Source organism: Carassius carassius, chromosome 2 (assembly GCF_963082965.1).
Source record: "Carassius carassius chromosome 2, fCarCar2.1, whole genome shotgun sequence".
Taxonomy (NCBI): domain Eukaryota; kingdom Metazoa; phylum Chordata; class Actinopteri; order Cypriniformes; family Cyprinidae; genus Carassius; species Carassius carassius.
This window is the reverse complement of record NC_081756.1, coordinates 30,267,779-30,287,108: the sequence shown is the minus strand read 5'-3', so window position 1 is coordinate 30,287,108 and position 19,330 is coordinate 30,267,779. Positions and strand designations below refer to the sequence as shown.

Below are 19,330 nucleotides of genomic sequence, written 5' to 3'. Positions count from 1 at the left end.
TGTAGAGTTATGAAAACCAAACGATGACACATTAAGATGACTGTTGTTTATACTTTATTACCAAAAATACACTGGCAAAAACCATAACATTACAGTTTCCAAAAGAACAAATAAATAATTATGAATGGAACACTAATATTAAAACAGGTACCTTTGGACCTCTCTACTTGAAAAGATACAATTCCTAAGTTTTTTTCTGTCCTTTGGCATTGCAGCATGTAACACGATGTGCTTGTTTGGGGTTTCAAATGCCAACCGTTCCCTTACACACATATGATTCATTTTAGCGAGACAAATATATATATTTTTTGTATTATTCATTCGTTTTTCTTTTGATCCTTTTTCTTTCTGTAGTGTTTATACAAGTTTTAAAAAATAGAATTCCTCTAAAAAAAAATGTCAGTTTTCTACAGCAAATATTTACAGCCAGTCACATACAAAACTTGTACAGTACCATGTGTCCGAATACATTACAGTTTTTGAGGGCACATTATACAGAATCCAAGATACCAAAGCACTCGATACAGGGAGACTACTTGGCTTAGATTTATGGTATATTTCTGAATTAGACTGAAGCTTATTCAAAGATGAGGCTGTTGAAATGGAAGGCACGTTTGTGGCTGAGATGCTGTCCACACGATGATTACCAAATCTTATGACTCACCGTGAATGACGACACCATTGTCTCACTAGGCCCTGCTGATCACCTGAAACGTATTGTGTAGCTTTAGGAGAAGAAAACATTCCAGATGTATTGCAATTGTTCTAGGAACTAATGTGAGAAACAACGGCTGGAAGATTGCTGGAATACAATGTGATACCAACTGGTAGGTTCTTGAACAATTTGGACTACATCAGCAGTGATAGAAAAAAATAAAATGCAGTAGCCGGGACACAAAATGAACCTTCTAGGAAGCTCAATCTCTCTTTGAAGCCATTACTTGGAAAGTAGCAAGTGAGCATTATGGACATAAACAAGACGACACATCCTCTGAAACAAAAAATTGATGTGCTAAAACAATGAAATGAGAACCCTATTTCAATATTGGTAAATGAGTCAGTGTCCCAGTAAAATCATGTGACATGATTTATATGCAGACCGTGCTCCTATTTCAGTGACATTTGCAGTTTAAATTGTAAATTAGTACATTAGGTTCAGAATATAATAATCAAGTATGTACATTTTTTATGATTTAATTCCTAAGAGTTAAAGTCTCTGGTACAATGGGCATTGTGGAGCCTGAATGAATTATAGATGCCCTTTTAATCATGCAAATTTTGCAGTTTAGACTGTTGACATACAAGCATTAAGTGTATGCAAATCATCCCCATGGAAATATGCTGCATATAAAGTCTGATTAAGAGCCTTAAAGTGGAGGTCAAAAGAGCAGGGCACAAAACTAGTAAATCTGAGGTAGTGATTAAGCAATATCTCAATTACTAGGCTTTCACAATATAAAGGTGCTGCTGTAGTATCACGATGCCCAAGCCTCAAATTTTTCCAGGCAGTAGTAACATGATCAGCTGGAGCAGAACTCAGTTTAGGAGCGGCAACCATGACTAATATTCAGCAATGACAAGTGCTTCAGATGCCGTGCACACAGGAGATAACATAATGCAGGAATTAAAACATCAACTACTTTTTCATTTGACAGCGGCACACTCTTGACTTCTCCCTTGAGCTTTAAGAGAAAACTGCACTCAAAAACATTCAGAACGATATTAACCTATAATATTACAGTATGTGTGTGTGTAAATGGTAAAAAAAAAAATAATACAACAGAACATCCTCTGCACTGTGACAACCCCATAAACTACTGCTTTTTTATGGATAAATTTCATTTTGAACCCATTACCCATTTACAATTATAGCAGATAAAAAAAACACACACAAATAATACAAACAGAAAGAAAAAGGGAAAGAAGATTATGAAAATAGAAATGTCTTTAAGTTTTTGCATTTGAACTTTTTTTTAAAAAGCTTGATTTCAATATGTATATTTTAATAATAAAAATAGTAATAATAGTAAATAATCTATACATAGATCCTTTTTCTCTGCTGCATGTTTCCAAAAGTTAATTTTTCAATAGGGCCAATTTTAAACTTGTGCTGTTTCAATGAGAACACAGTTAAATTCATTCTATATAATGTTTATATAACATTTATATACAATTTTAAGATACATTCCCAATGATGACTTCTCTCTCCCTCATTTCTGAGCAAAAGACCAATAGCACCATAATTAGACTATAACTAGACACACATTTGCTAATTTTGTATGAACATAACGGAGGGGAACATGCATATAAAATAAATTAGCTTGATAAATATCAATGCAAACACTGACACACATTGGAGAGCAAGAATGAAATCGGCCTTAACGGTAAACGTACATAAGTAATTTAGATAAATAATATTACAGTGAACGAGAGAAGCTGCCTCATTTTCATAATGTGTGGACTCGACAATGTATATTGTGAACAGATGAGGTACACAAAACCTTTGAAATTCACCAATTTGCATAATTCAAAACAAAAGTTACTTAAGTCAATTTCATTTGTTAACTACTTGATCCTCTGAAATCACACATCTATGGTCAATAACATGAAAGGAAACTAATGTCAATACAAAGATAGATTGACAGAAAAAAATAAAAAGGTTTTGAACTGTGCATGTTGTTTGTCCAAGCAGAAATGATACAAGGACAGTATGTATTAAAAAGTGTGTGTTACTGGCTGCTGCTGACTTCCCTGCTGCTCCTTGCTCAGTATGATGCTGATCAGATCTCCCTCGTGCTGCTTCATGTGCTCCATCAGCTGCTCTTTACTGGTGGACTCGAAGCCACAGATACAGCAGCAAAAGAGCAGCACACAGTATTCCATACCTGGCCGTGTCTGCCCTGAGCCGCTCCTCCACGCCACGGCCTGCTCCCGGCGGGACGATGACCTCACAGAGTTGCCCTCTGGCCCATCAGTAACAGAAGCCTCCTCCGGTGACTGTTTGTCTTTTCTGCTCAAGACAACATATGGACGCTCCACCCCAGTCTCACGTTTTGACTTCAGAGATGTAGTTGGTGATCTTCGATTTAGAAAACAAAACAAAATGACTTTCTTTAAGACCATGTCATTTGATTTTGTGCCTTCTGCATCAAGTGACTTGTTAGTATGAGAGTTATAAGAAGACCGAAGTTATTAAAAGTGTTTCTGATTTAAATTTCAGTAGCAAAAACAGCTGAAGAGTTGTTCCATAAATCAGTTTATAAAACAGATAGTTCCGGTCCTTGATTCTGATTGGTTGAACCACGTTCAAAGCTGCTGGAAATTACTCTACAAACATACACCTTTGTTTACTTTTGTGTGTTGCTCGGCAACCACTTTGTTGGAACCACAACTGATTCTGAGGAACTACATTGTTTGGTGGAAGAATACTGTTTTTATTTTTATCATTACACTTTATTTCCTCTGTTTTATGCTGTGAAACCTTACTAGGTATATGGAATAACCATTTTAGAAAAGCATTAATCCTGTGAAGCTGTGGTTTACAGTGAATTTATAACAGCTAAGGGGGTTTTATAAAAGCCCCTTAGCTGTTATAAATTCACTGTACACCACAGTTTCTTGGGGCTTATTGCTTTATTAAATCGTCTACTTTAATTTAAAATTTAGATGTAAAGGTTTGTTCGAGTCATTACTCAGAACATGTTTACAGAAGTATCGGGACAGAATGTTTTCATACATATGGAGGCAAATATTTCTATTGCCACAGAGTTTTATTATATTCACCATTGGGGTTAAGATTATTTTTTTTTTCTTTCTCAAAGATATTATTACTTTTAGCATAAATTCATATATTTTTTATTTAATTGTAATTAATATATTTCAAAAATGAACACTGTTCTTTTGAACTTTCCATTCACCAAAGAACCAGAAGAAGAAAAAATAAATAAAAATCACGTTTTCACAAAAATATTAAGCAACTGTTTTCAACATCGATAATAATAAGAAACATTTCTTGAGCAGTAAACCAGCATATTAAACTTATTTCTGAAGACATCATATGACAAGACTGGAGTAATGGCTGCTGAAAATTCAGCTTTACCATCTCAGGAATACATTTATTTTTAAACTAACAATTTATTTTTTACTGAATTATTTAAAATAATAATAATATTAATAATAATGCAGCTTTGGTGAGCATAAGAGACAAACATCAAAAATACCTTAGCAATACCAAACCTTTGAACCGTAGTGTATAAATTAAATGTTTTAAATATAATTTTCCTCAATGTCCTTTAATGAAAACAGTGGTGAAATATGTGTTGATTATTTTGAATTACATAACCCTTTAAATTTCAGAGCGAACCTAAATACTGAGATAACAAAAACCATCAAAAGCTTGGGAAAAAAACCCCAGAAAGTTTTTGTTTAGCTACGTACATCAAGCCACAGATGGCAGTTCTGAGAAGAAAAACTAAATACAATTATTCTCATTATATAATTATAAAGTTTCAGCTATATCCACTCACCCTGGAGCAAAATAAAAAAATAAGTAGTACATCACACAAAATGATTTAAATTATTACTATAAAAGGCCTTCTTACCGGCTGCTCTGGGAAATGGCCTCATTGATGGCCTTGTTGACTTGCTCATAGTTGTAATTCTGATCTCCAGCGTGTTTCCACATGTGGGATTTGAGAGATGGTGGGTGGCTGCACACGTAACCACACAGTGAGCACCTATAGCACAGAACGAAGATTAGGACCCATCTCCACGTAGAGTCAAGTTGTGTACACCAGCTCAGTGTTTGTCTCGCACCTGTACTGCTCCAGCAGCTGCATGGCTTGGTGCTCCTGTGGATGTCTCTTCATGTGGCTCTTCAGGCTATTCATATTAGTTGTGGCGAAATCACAGTTGCAGCACCTAGAGGGGTCGTGCAGCACAGGATAAAGAATTTGAGCAGCTCAAGGCCGCAGTTTGAAAAGAGACCTTCTGGGGCACCTGTCAAGAGGGGTCAGGTGATATTTGTTTTGTGTGTGCAGCTGTGTGTTTGAACGTTTGGACGGCTGCATTTGAAGAACAATGAAAGGCTGTTTGTAGAGAGGCTGAACTCAAAGCACTGCTTGCAACAAAAGCAATACATTGCAGGCCTTGAATGGATCATGCGGCTGTGTTAAAAGAAGCCTCTCTCTCAGAAGCTGTTTGAAATGATCATGGGTGAGCAGAACTGAAGCAAGACGCATCACCACACACAAAAAGACCATAATGGGACCTTGAGGTGTTTGTGTGAGCTTGCATGTGATTTAGGTGAGTGTATGTGCACTTGTGTTGAAGAGAAAAATATCTTGTTCTTTTATAGCAGATAAAGGCTTTACACAATGAGTGCAGGTGGCACAGACTTATCCTAAGCACCACTGCACCCTTGTGGTGATAACTAATAATGCTTTCATTTCCAGCCAAATCTGATTCCTTCTGATTTGTTCTCCTAATGTAACATATCTTTTACAACCAAATAAATTTGGCTCTACATTTATACTTCTATTCTATAAGTGTGAAAAAAAGTTATTTTCCCCAAACCTGTATGGTTTGTCGGAGTTATGGATTCGCCGATGATTGCGCACCCCAACATATGTGGAGCTGGTGTAGTCACACACATCGCATTTGAAAACGCTCTGCTCACCAACCGAATCTGAGCAAGAAAGAGAAATAGACAAAAATCAGAAAAGAAAAAGAATGTCTCCACGTTCTAAGTTGTTAAATAACCACAAGCACCATGTTAATGATTAAAAAAAAATCATTTAACCAATCTTGTCAACTTGCACAGAGCTCAAAACTCTGATGTTTTGTTCAGTGCAGGGTTCTGCATACTCAAAAATCCTCTCATTATAACAAACAAAGTACAGATGTGATATAATAGAGATTTATTGTGCAGTGATTATAACGAAACATCATGAGATCGCGATAAACGTAGATGAATGACATCTTTTCAGTAATTATAAGAGTACAATTTGTGTGCTTTCTAAGCTATAGTCCAGGGTTATTCAAATCTTGTCCTGGAGGGCCAATGCACTCCAGAGTTTAGCTCTAACCCTAATCAAACACACCTGAGCATGCAAATCAGTGTCTTCAGGATCATTAGAAAATCACAGGTAGGTGAGTTTGATCAAGGTTGGAGGTAACTCTGCAGCGCATTGGCCCTCCAGGACAAGATTTGAATAACCCTGCTATAATCCATTCAGAATTTGAATAAATTCACTGTCTGATAACCATTTATTCAAATTTGCCTTTTGCTATTGTGTAGAATTTACTGTTCTCAAGTTAATTAAGTGCAAGTGGAGCAGGTCTGAGCTGAGGAGGAGGATGGTTTGCAAATTCTTTGAAGTGTGTACATTCAAGCCATTTTAAGACAAATCAATTATTTTAATGGGGATAGTTAAATATTTCATTTTAATCATCAAAAATGAGCTTTTAAAAGTCATAAATTGTGACTGCTGGGGAACTTTAAAATGTCACTTATCTCTAGTCAAGTTTGCCAGAATTCTCCAATCATTTAGACAGTTTAAAACCCGCCCCATCCGCAATCGACTGCAAGCTTGTATTCTTTTGTGAGTGCAACTTCTCAAAATCAAATAAAAAAATCACCACCCTACGTTTATTTCTCTTTCGATAATCTGTTAAAATCAAATATACATCCATTTCATCACGACTATTAAGTTGGTTTTAGAAAACTGTTTTTGTTTCATTGGGTAGCATAGGAGATTTGTTCAGGTCTCACCTTCATCTGTTATCTTGGCTGACTCTTCAATGATTGTTGTGCTTTCAGCGACATGGGTCAGTGTGCTGCTCATGTCGTCTATCCCATGCCCTTCTCTCTCGTGGTTTCTCAGCTGACTCTGAATGAAGTATTAATAAAACCATCATCAGTGCTTCATAAGGAGGAGGTTTATTAATAAAGCAGAAGGCAAGGGAGAGCAGTACATTCCAATATAAGGAACTCTAGTATGCAATCTACATGGGGTACAATTAATACTTGCTCCAGACTAGGAACAGTTGGGACCTACTTAAATATGCATTGCCTACCAGGAAATGCAAAAATAATTCAATAAAGTTCAAATCAATACAATACATCAATACAATATAGGCTATGCACAAGGAATTTAGTTTATTCTAAAGAGAAGAGCATTTCAACCACAAAAGATTCAGTCATGTGTTTTTTTGGTCCATTTCAGTTTTGGACCCACCTACTTTCGTTGTATAAACAAAACATATTAAAAATCTTCAAAATTTATGGTGTGCAGAAAAAAAGGCATACAAAATGAGAGTAAATATCAATCTTTTTTTTTTTTTGGTATGAATTAAGTGAAATGGGGTAATGACAGTCCCAATCAGCTACTAGACAGACCCATGGGCGGATCTACCGGGGTGGCATGGGGTGGCAAATGCCACCCTTAAAGAAAGCCTTGCCACCCCAGCTGCCACCCCAGTTGGCAGCAACGAATTAAAAGTTATGGCCAATTTGAAAATATACAAGCGCGAATCTTCAATGTCCGACTGCAGTGAATGCAGCCAGCACGAGAAGACGACAGAGCGGCAATAGACTATATTTTACATTTGTTTGGAAAACTTTATGAGTGCGCGCGAAGCGGAGTAGCGAGGGGACACAGGAGGAAAGAGGTAAAAAAAAATTGATTATCTGTCTATCAAGAAATGAAGCTATAATGATAGCACACTGCTAGTAGTAATATAGTTGTAAAATAGTTGTAATGTTGACTTTGAGATGATAAATATCAGGTTGAAGAACGTTATTTCGCTAACTAATGTTACAGTGGTGTAGTCTACTAAGTGATACGTTACCCACTTCGAAACTTTCACACTTTCATTCATAAATTCACCCCGTCTGTGTTTGCAAAGCGACATGGATTGAATCGCATAAAATCTCGGTATAACTTCAAGAAATTTAAACAGAAAAATAGTTGTATTGCACAGTAGATTATGATATACTTCAAGTAGGCCTAATAGCTAATAATAATAAAAGTATATTAAAAAACACAAACTCTGTCTACAACCCACCACCACAAATGTCTACAACCCACCAAAATAAAAGTTTGGTCTAACTCAAAGAAATTATGTAAGAAATTGCACAGTAAAATATACTTAATAAAATATCTACTAAAACGTGCTTTTAAAGGAATATCACACAAGTTTTCATAGATGTTTTAATATAAACTTGCCAAAACAATAACACAATAAAAAAAAAGAATGATATTTTTCAAAAACAATTTTTAAAAGTACATTTGTATTTGTGCCTATAATGTTTATTAATTTCTTATTATTGTCAGCTAATAAAACCTATGCTTCAGGGACCATATTCATATAACATCATGCTAAATGTAGCTCTTGACTGGTTGAGTTAGATGGTGATTAACACTAAACAGTAGAATGTCAGTTGAGTCCCCCCAGCTGTAAATGTCATTGGCTATTAAAGTAAATATAAATAAATTGACATGTTGATAACACTTAGTCTTTCAGAATGCTCTCAATTACATGTCGATGCATACTGTATACATTAGTGAGAAACAAAGTTTAAAATGTGACACTGGTGTAAATGGTGTAAATCCTGCTGAATATGAAGCAGTGTTTTTTTTTTTATGTTTCTTATTTTGTATATACAGTCACAGTCAAAAAAAAAGTTTGCTTCCACTCTCACACATCTGCCACTCATCACCTGTGCCTTTCCTGTGATAATGCCCCTTACTTCTATCACACTTCTATCTCCTATTAAGTGAGATCACATTGTATGGTCACTTATTCCTTATATGAACTGTTTCAAATGCAAGACATTGATTGCATGAGATTAAGTTTGTAAATGGCAGCCTGTGCCCTTTTGTAGTGTGTACATATACTATTTATCATCAAACTGTGATAACTGTGACTAAATTTCAGTATACATATGTCTGCCTTATGTTGCCACCCCTCAAAATTCCTGCCCCCTTCTCGCCATCCCATCAATATTTTTCTAGATCCACCCCTGGACAGACCCAATTAAATATTGTTCATTCCAATACAGGTATATTCTATGAAATTACTTTCTTAATGCTTATTTCCATGAGACTTAAAAAAAAAAAAAAAAAAAATTTTTTCCTCTCCTCACCTTGTAGTGGAACCTCTCAGTGCACTGTTTGCAGTTGTACATGCGAGGTTTGAAGTGGTGGATCATGTGATGCTCTAGGTCCTTGCTGTCACAGGCTATGTGTTCACAGATGGGGCACTGGTAGGGCTGTCTCTGTCTATGTACACGTAGGTGCTGTTTTATGTAACCCTTGTTTCCACTGCTGTACAGGCACAGTCGACAGCGGTAGGGCCTTTCGCTCCCAGCAATATATTCCACCAGACCGTTTGTAGTGGAAATGTCACTAGGCACAGCAGCACCCCCAGGAACACCACCTGCATGTTGGCTTTGGGTATTGTCCTGCAGTTCCTTCAGAATGTCCTCGTCTGAAGTGTTTTGGTCTGAACGCTCTTGCAGGCGCTCAATGACAGTCAAAAGAGACATGCTGATTCCAGCTTTGGAGGGTCCCTCGACCAGCACATCTTGAGAATCTTTTGAACTCTGGAAGCCAATGTTAAGACGCATGCCTGCATCTCCAACTGCAGCAGCGAGTTCTCCTGAAGACGCCTTAAGGTTGGTGCTATCAGCAATCTCCATAATTCTCTGGCCTGTGTCAGGGCTTTGAGTACTCCAGTCATGGATATCTTTTGCAGTGGTTTTGCTGAGCTCTGGGGCCCTCATGGGCATGGCCACCAACGCTTCGGCTGCCAAAGAATGCAGTCGAAGCGACTCGGAGTAAGTCCTCCTTCGAACCGGGGGCATGTTTTCATCAGAGGGAGAACCCAATGACACAGAGTCTTTCTCCTGTTGTCGATCTTCTCCATTCCAGCCAATCACAACCTCTTCCTTTTGTTTGTAGTATACAGGGAGGTGTTGGCTCTCGAAATTGGTCTCCTCAGAGGAAAGAAGGGTCTTGTCTCCTTCTACATCTGGGCTGAGGAGCAGAGGTTTGCTGGACACTGGTTCCTCTGCACAGGGAAGGCGTTCCACGATGACGTTGATGTGGCCAGCGCTGTTGCCACTGCAGTTGATAATCTTCTGTGCGGAGGACAGGAGGCTGTCGGAGCTTGCCTGTTGGTTCTCAGTCTCCAACTCCAGCTCCATTTGTGCTTCTGGTGTCACCTGCACCTCCACCAAGGGCTCCTCTGGGTCTTTAAGAGTAAAAACTTGACTAATCACCGGGAGTTTGGTCTCCACTGTTTTGAGACCTTCTTTCTCCCCAGTACACAGCTCTAGCTGGATACTGGAGGAGCCATGAATCGCCTGAGGTTTTCCTCCAACTGCGGCGAGTACTACAATTGTATCCTCCCTACCTGCTGGAATCAAATGAGAACTGGTGCTTTGTAAAGTATCAGGACAGTCTGTCTCGTCTTCAAATATGGGGTACGAGCAGTCAACCAAGCCAGCGTGTTTCCATGCATGGGTCTTCAGATTCCGCTGTTGTCTGCATTCATAGTTGCAGATGAGACAACGGTACCTGCCCTGCTCAAAGCTGTACCACTTCCTCGGTGTAGACGTCTTGTCTGTTTCCATATTGCTCACAGTCAAAACTGACATCCTTTGGTGAGCGCTCCTTGCTGATGCGATCTCTTGTTCATCTAGAACGTGTCTGGCATGATCGCCCTCCTCCAGGTGGAGTCTTATATGTGCCACCAGCTCCTCTTGATGATTTGAAGTGAACTGGCACTCTGAGCACATGAGGATGAGTTCACTGTGCTGCTCGTCATGAAGCAGCAGATGCTCTTTCAACAGCTCCAATGTAGGGGAGACAAATCGGCACATACTGCACTGGTAGCAGGTGACCGTCCGAGTGCCTAAACCTGAAGCCTCGGGTTCCAAAATGTTCCCAGGTGTGCTGCTGGATGTCGGGCGGTCGTCTCTTTGTTCTCTGGATCTCTTACAAGGTGTGAGCCCCTCAGTGCTGTCCCTGCTGTCTGGAACTGGTACAGAAGCACAGGTCATCAAGGGTTTCTTTTTCCCAGAGACAGTGCATCGTTTGGGCTGCTTTTCCACGATCTTGCTGAGCTTCTCAATGACCTGAATAAGAGAGTCGGCAGCCTGCTTTTGCTGCTGTCGTTGCTGGTCCTCGGCACCATGAAGACATCTGTCTGGAATGAAGACGGTATTCCGCTGGACTCTAGAGTGAGGCACAAGGACAGCAACTCCACTACTGTCCTCCATTCCTGGAGCATGAAAAATAAACATGCAAAAACATGAATGAAACAACATAAATGAGTAAACAGGAACTTCCAGCTCACAAAACATTTTGGGATTTGGGAACAGTTTGACAATCCTTTATGAAACTTTATGCCAACTGGCAGAGGCTCTCCTTACATATTTACAAGAATAGCCATTGCTTCACAAACCTAGAAATATCCCCCACTAATTACCATCTAGCAAATCAGTAATTTTTTTCCCATGACAGATTAAGTGATTTCTAAAATAACAGATTTTTCTGTGATAGTTATTTCTGTGTGTTTAGATATTTATGTGATATTTCATCACACAAGCTAGTATTCTCTTTTTATTTTTTTTTACTTGTTTGCATTGATAATAGTATTAATGTATCCGAAAAGCAGAGTTACAGTTACCTGAAAAACAATCACCTGAAAAGCTAGATCCACTCAACGCACCTGCAGGAAATTTCTATTTAGTAAACTTGTTCCTGTTTGCAATAGCTCTACTAACATGTAAAATGGTGTAGCACAGCTGTACTGGGCAACACATGTGAAATGAGCTACCCTCTCATTCACTGATCTGCTCAAATGCACGGAGTAAAAAAATTATATATTGATATTTAGTAATATAATTTCTGTTCAAAGTTTTTTTTTTTGTGTGTGTGTGCCAATTTCATTAAAATTCCTACACAATTACTTTATATTATTTAATAATAATAATTAGGCTAATTATTACAAAGCATTTTCAGTTTCGGTCTTCAGCCAAGTACATCCAAAATTTTCAGTTTTGGCCCAGAATTTTCATTTCGGTGAATCCCTAGTGCTTTGTTTAGTACATTTATTACTTAATAATATCACAATACAATAAATAATTTTTGTGCCCTTAATTGTCCTTATTGACCTTCCACAAAAGTACTGCTGGATGACTACAAGAGCATCCTGGCACTGCAAAAGATGTTATCTGTCACTGATACTAGCACCCAAGCCTTATGATCTAACACGTGTAGGCTGTAGATTGGCTCAATGTCCACTTTTAGAATCATAAGGTCGTTTCCGACATCCTTAAATAACACCTGACCGACTTCATCAATGTGTAGATACTGAAACGCCTCTGAGCTTTTCAAATTGTTCATCACCTTACCATTATAGGCTAATGCCGGGTTTCCACTGAAATTACCCAGAAATTTTTCATTTATTTTAGACCTAGACCTGTTGTTTTCTGCATTTCCACCGCAGTCAAAATTACCATGAAGATTAGGCAAATAGTCTGGTGACATAGGTCTGCCTGCATTTCTCAATAAGAAGTACGCAAATTTCGGACATCCTCTGTAATTCAGACTTTGTGAGTTCGACTCAGGAGTTTCCGGTAATTCTGAAAACAGCAGCATATTTGATAACATCAGTCAGCTCGCCATGGCTACTGCAATTTTACTCACTGTATATTTACAATAAGACAAAATATGATATCAAACACCACTGCCTCCTTTCGTTTTCATTTAAACATATTACTATATTAATTGAATAAAGACCAAAGATTACCTGTTAGATTTAACAAATTATATTTTATGTAAAAAGAGACACCCAGGCCAGCGACAAATATTAGAAGGACTAGCCTAGTCGAGACATTTTTAAATAGGCATGGTCTTTATAAATAAACTGCATTTGAAAACAACTGAAACAACATAAAGAACTAACAAATATTGCTACAAGTGTGATTGCATCATATAATAATTGCTGTTAATAATATTCATCGTCTGGTTGACTACGTCTTGTATTAATTTTTTTGAAAAATCCTGTCATATGCACATAAACTGACAGTCACCACTTATAAGCTACTACTAAATATTGTAGAAACTTAATTTTCTGTAAAGTTGCTTTGTAATGATTTGTATCGTAAAAAGCGCTATACAAATAAACTTGAATTGAATTTGAGTTTTTATTCTCACCTGAAATACTTTTTAAACTACACAATAACAGTAATATTTTACTGGAGTACCAGCCCAAAGTCACTAGTTCCTGGGTAAAGTTCCAGCGGTGGAACTTAAGTTACTGAATCTACAAAATAAATAAAAATGCTACCATATGTGATAAGAGGCCATCGTCCCAACCATCTAATAACAGTAAAGGTACTGTTATTTCACCCTTTTTAAGTTTAAGCTGTTTTCCCACATCGTTAGCAAGTTTGGTTCGCTAAATCTTGAATGACTGACGTTCAACTGTTGAATGAATGAGAGTCACGTCCCGCTTGTTTAATTTGAACCTGAAAAGGCCCCCGGTTTTTTCATTCAAAATATAATACTTGAAACATAAAATTAGTTAAAATAAAAGTGTAAATAGCTTTAATTAGCCTAGACCTTCTCACGTTACATTATATTTCTTTTTACTCGTTTTACAACATTGCGCATTATAACTAATCACACACGATTCTGTTGAGTTTATGAATGCAATGGCCAATCAGAACCGTTTTTGAATCATCGCTGAAACACTGGAGTTTTGTTCAGTGTGCACATTCACGGAATTAATTTTTACTGAAACTTACAAATTCTCTCATCATAAGAAACAAAGTGCAGATGTACATGCAATGCAAGTAACCGATTCATTTAACAAAGTGTATGGACAGCTTCATCGATTATAACAGGAGTTTTGAGTGCTTAAACTAGGGCTGTGCAAAAAATCAAATGCGATTTTCATTCGCATCTCGTCAGTAAAGGCGCTCCTTTGATTAGAAGTATATCTCCAGCATATGCGCTTAGATTAGGATTGCCAGGTTTTCAAAACTAGTTCAAAACTAGCCCAATCGCATTTCCAGGAGGTTCCCCAATAAAAATTGCGTCCCGGGGTTAAAATATCCGTTTTTTGGAAGGGTTGCCTTGGTAAAATTCGCATTTTAGGGGCTAAACATCACGTTATTGGTATTGGGGTCGCTTCAACCCGCGAACATGAAAAACAACTGCGGACTTGGCAACACTGGTTCAGGTGGAGTGGCATTTTGTACACAGAGCCGTAGTTCACTGACAATCTACACAAAATTGCTTTCAAAATCGACAAAGAATCACCTCTGATTTTGAAATCGATTTTGTGTGGATTCTGTGTAGTAAAGGCCAACCAGTGAAGTCTGTGGTTGTTTTTCTTGTCCACTGATCGAAGTGACCCCAATACAAATAACATGATGTTTAGCCCTTAAATGCAAATTTTACCAAAGTGAATCCCGCCAAAAAAAATTATTTTATCGCCCGGAACGAAAAGCGATTGGGCTAGTTTTGAGAAGTAATTGGGCAGGTTTTCTTTTGAAAACCTGGCAATCCTGATCTGAACGCACGTGCTGGAGATATACTACTAATCACAGGAGTGCCTTTACTGACAAGATGCGCATGAAAATCATATTAGATTTTTTGCACAGCCCTAGCTTAAACTCTGGCTAGTCTGAAGTCAGAGACCTCTAAGGTAAAATTTTCTTTGCTCATTTTCTCCATACTTTACTCGCTGTTTGAATAACTGAAAATTAAAGTGTTATAATTAGTAACTTAAAATGTTTTTAGTAAACTGTGATCACTTTAAATATAAATTGAAATATTTAATGCCACCACTTGTGGTATTGTTGTCTAAACAGACGAGTTCATGGTGTGTGTAGTTAATAGATTAAGCTACACTAAGATTAGGCTACTTTAGCCTTACCCTGCAGTTGGTTCACTGTCTGCCTGTGTGCAAGAGATTTATTTTTTCTTTGCTTAATGATTGTTTGGTACACCTAATTAACTGATATTGACAAAGCTTTTTTACTTTGGAACTGACAATAAGAAAAACCTTTCATGTATTTTTGAAGGGTGGGGGAGGGTGGGCACCCAAGAGCTATGACACTGGTCTAGAACTACAGTAACATTATGTTTACACAGCACACACAACGCCTCTGCACTTACTCCCGGATTCTCTCAACATGGGAACAGGAGAGATGTCAGTCAATACATGGGTAAACAAAGTAACTTATGTTACTTACTTGAAACAGTAACTCAGATATTTCATTGTAAATTAAAAAAATAATGCATTCCTAGTAATGCATAAAAGCTATGTATTTACTAGTTACTTGGGAAAAGTAATCAGATTACATAACTCGCGATACCAGGGCTCTACAGTAATATATCACAGATATATCTCACGAATCCTTTCATAAGCAAAGTAGACGGGGTGTAAATAAGAGATGCATTTGGTAGTGCACAGAGTTTCATTGATTATAAATTTGAGATCACAATAAACGAAGATGTGTGACAGCTTTTAATGATTTTTAAATGGAATTTGTAAATGTGATACTGATTTAACAACAGTTAAATAAACAAGAAGTTAATAATAAGTGACTAATATTATTTGACTAGAACACTACTGTCTGATTTTGCTCAAATTTTGTCGTTGAAAATAGTTTGAAACTAACTGTACGTTCACACCGCCACCGTCGAGAGTGTCAAACATATTCAATATTGTTGTGGACGAAATATTAAGGTTCTTTACCTAATGATGCATAAAGCACTCTAAAAATACTCTGATGCAAGTAAAGGTCCTGCATTGAAAATGTTACTTAAGTAAATATAATCAAGTATAAACATTACTTAATGAACGTATAATCAAGAAAATTTGTTTAAAAGCAAACTGGGACTACTGTAGCCAAGTATTATTTATTATATCATTAGATTATTATTCTTATATTGTTACTACACATCAGCAACTCACCAGAAACATGAACAATCTCAGACACCTTGGTCCACGTATCATTTTTAATAATTTTTTTTTTATGTCCCTGTAGGCAAACAGGGACACATCATAGATTAATGCAAACGCGCCACAGCAATAATCAACCCTCTGCTTGGGAACTAATGTGGTCGGAGCTGCATTCTCTGGAATCTTCTCAAGCGATGGATTTCTAAGTTCTGATTGGTTGCTGCCCAACCGCGTCATAGCTCATTACCATAAATTTGCCCTGATTTCAACTCAACTCGACGCTCTCAACGGCAAAGTCGCGCAGCGCTGCTCCTCGCCGGCTTACATTTAAAATGAATGACTTCTGGACACTTTGACACTGGCGGTGTCAACGCACAGCAAGACACAGTTGAGCCGCTGCGCATCTCCATTTAAACACAGCAGTGTTTTGTTTATGAATGGACGTGCGATTTTAAACTAATTAAACTAAATTTGTAAATTATATTTTCAGTTATTTAAATTTAACATTTAACTTTTAATATTTCTATATTCAAAATTGTACATTTAAAACATTAATCTGAACATGAATAGATTTAATTGCACTCATGCCACCTCTGAGCCACATTACATGTCTGAAAATACACTTACAAGTCACTTTTGTGTTCTTCTGTGCCACCTGTTATATGCAACTAAGTATTGCGCTAAGCAACTAAATAATGTGTATTGTTAGCCATTCGCTAATAAACTGATAAATTAAACACAGATGTATTTTCACTGCATGATGTTCTATGACCAGTTTAGCAAATCAGTTTGAACACATTTTGTCACAGTTTAGCGCATTCTAAATTAATAGTATTTTTATAGAGAATGACCATGACCAATTTAATGACCAATATCGTTCTGTATCGCCACCAGCTCATATTTCTGTTTAATATGAGAAATATGCATTCATGCATTTCCGTGTACAGTTACCACATTTTATTTCTAGAAACACAAATAAAAATAAATAATTTGAACCTAGAAACCCAGATCACCCTGTCAGGTAATATTGTGCAATATTGTGCAATAATGAATGACTGTAACGGATATTTTAAAATCCCTGAATCACTTTTAATAGGTCTGACTCATCAGTTGATTTTTCACTCTTAAAACATTTGCTCACAGCACTTCTGCATTTTTGACATACAGCTGAAAAGTACTCGAATCAAAACAAAAACACGTGGATCATGAGCACATGAAAATGCGTGCAATTATTGTGTAACTCATAACAAGGAAAGCATGGTGTGATTTTTCATTTCTCAAATGAAACAGTTATCGTACTTCACACATTAGTAGTAGTATTTCTGTACAATATAAAGCAATTGGGTCCAAAATAAATAAATAATTTAACATGAAATCAAAACTATTTTTTTTTTTTCAAAATTGTGAATGAGTGAGTGAGTGTGAGAGAGAGAGAGAACCAATGAAAAAAGAAATTAATTCAAGTTTAAAACTAAAACGAGGGCAAGAAAATGATGACAAATAGATCATTTTGATTGAAGTTTCCCTTTGTTGTATATGTTGTAACACTGAAATATAAAAAAATTAAATGTATTATGAGTTTGTTAAAAAGCAACAAGTAACGTAGTCAAAAGCCAAAATCGACAAGGAAAAAAACACGAATGGTGAAGGGGTTAAAAATAAACACTGTGCGACTAAATAAGAAGATATGACGAGTTAACGGATGTTTGGAGACAGATCTAATGACAGATACACAACTGGTGCAAATCAATATCAGAAAATCGGAGTGAGATAGCTGAGCTGAAGTTTAGCAGGTTGTGTGTGTTTGAGAACATGGTGTCCGTGATATCCGTGGAGACGAAACGTGAGAAAGGGGCAGGACGTTTCAGACCACAGCAGCACGCAGCACACATGCACGCTTTACAGTTCAACATGAGCAAAAAAATACCACTATCCCGGTTAATAAACAGCCCAGAGTCACGCGACTGTCACGACCATCCGAACCCTACTTACTGATGCGGTAGTTGTGTCTGATCTTTGGCCTCGGAGCTCGTGATGCGCTGCTTTTTTTTATTCCTGTGGTATAAAAGTGCTTCTTCCTGGCATCAAAATGGCGAGAATGGAGCGTCGATCACGTGACTCGCTGCAGGTCATGTGACCGGGGACAGTGACATCAGCCAGAAACACCTGCCACAGCTTTTTGAGAAATAAGTTCATACGCTCTACTTTTTGTAATTATTTATTCCTTTACTTTATGCTTTGTATGTTTGTACTGTAGTGAGATAAAAGACGTGATAAAATACTGTTCTGCGAATCAATTTTATATAGTAAAAAAAATCGATTTGATAATTATTATTATTAAGTGAAGACCCTTGAAGATGCATCCATATGAATTGCATAATTTTGCATGTTTTTATTATTATTTAGTTCAATTAACATTATAATTGTTGTAGTTTTTATTACATTTGTAGCCTATATGAATTAGATATACATTTCAAATGTTATCCATCATAACCCGAGAAGATCATTCAGTGTGACTATTTAGTCTATTTCTGTCTTCAATTAAAAATAAAGGCAAATATAAAATATGCATTTTGACTGAAATGTTATGTTATTCGATTACATATATGTCATAGCTTATGCACTTTTAAACATTTCCATTTTGTTATTATTAACTTTTGTTTGTAATAGAGACCTTCTTTTCGGACCATTTATCAATAAATCTTTTGTAAATACTGCAGATGTCACGATGCATGGCTTTCAAAGCTTCATATTTCGAGACTGCCAAAAGAAGTCGGGCCTCAGCACATTCAGTGATCAAAACACAAGATGAGAGAGGCTAACCTTACATTCCCCATCACTGGAGCTAACTGGAAAAAAATGGTCTTGTTCACACTGGAAGGATGACAGAAAACATATAATACAGTCAACATTTGAAGTGGATCAAGTTAATCAAAGTTGTCCTAAGACAGGCAAGAACACATTTTAGTTTTAGGTTTTAGGACAACTTTGCTTAACTTTTTTTGATTATGTTTTATTAAAGTTTTGGAGGAGCACTTAGCTCTGTTCTTTGACCATTTTCTAGCATCCTTCCTCCACCCCATCCCCATCTCTGTGCAACTAAATATTTAATTTCAGAATCTATATCTTTGCTTATATACCATTATAAGTAAAATGCATTTATAGTCATATTTATATAATTAAGATGACATATAGTATATCACAAGTCAAGCATGTGTATAGAACACACAATAAAAGCCCTTTCAGCCAATAAAATCACAAGTGTGGAAGCATTTGTCCTGGATGACCCAGTTCATGAAACTGCATTTCATACAGTAGTACATCCATAAAATATAGAATA

The 19,330-nt window shown here is 37.0% G+C and overlaps 1 protein-coding gene across 1 annotated transcript; it reads right to left on the bottom strand.

Annotated features, from left to right (window-relative positions):
- Nucleotides 1-2,381: 2,381 nt before the first annotated feature.
- LOC132107994 (zinc finger protein 507-like) lies at nucleotides 2,382-18,134 on the bottom strand. Its single transcript, XM_059514406.1, has 7 exons — nucleotides 17,983-18,134; nucleotides 9,149-11,289; nucleotides 6,773-6,890; nucleotides 5,575-5,686; nucleotides 4,816-4,920; nucleotides 4,602-4,736; nucleotides 2,382-3,079 (listed from the first exon to the last, which is right to left on the bottom strand). The coding sequence occupies exons 2-7, from the start codon at nucleotides 11,285-11,287 to the stop codon at nucleotides 2,716-2,718; spliced, it is 2,973 nt and encodes a 990-aa protein (XP_059370389.1). The 5' UTR covers nucleotides 11,288-11,289; nucleotides 17,983-18,134; the 3' UTR covers nucleotides 2,382-2,715.
- Between the last annotated feature and the right edge of the window lie 1,196 nt (nucleotides 18,135-19,330).

Excerpts from the sequence above, each read along its gene's own strand:
- LOC132107994 (XM_059514406.1), bottom strand. The coding sequence starts at position 11,287 with ATGGAGGACAGTAGTGGAGTTGCTGTCCTTGTGCCTCACTCTAGAGTC. Across the intron at positions 5,687-6,772 it reads AGCCAAGATAACAGATGAAG|ATTCGGTTGGTGAGCAGAGC; the intron begins GTGAGACCTGAA and ends TTTCTTGCTCAG. Across the intron at positions 4,921-5,574 it reads AACTCCGACAAACCATACAG|GTGCTGCAACTGTGATTTCG; the intron begins GTTTGGGGAAAA and ends CGACCCCTCTAG.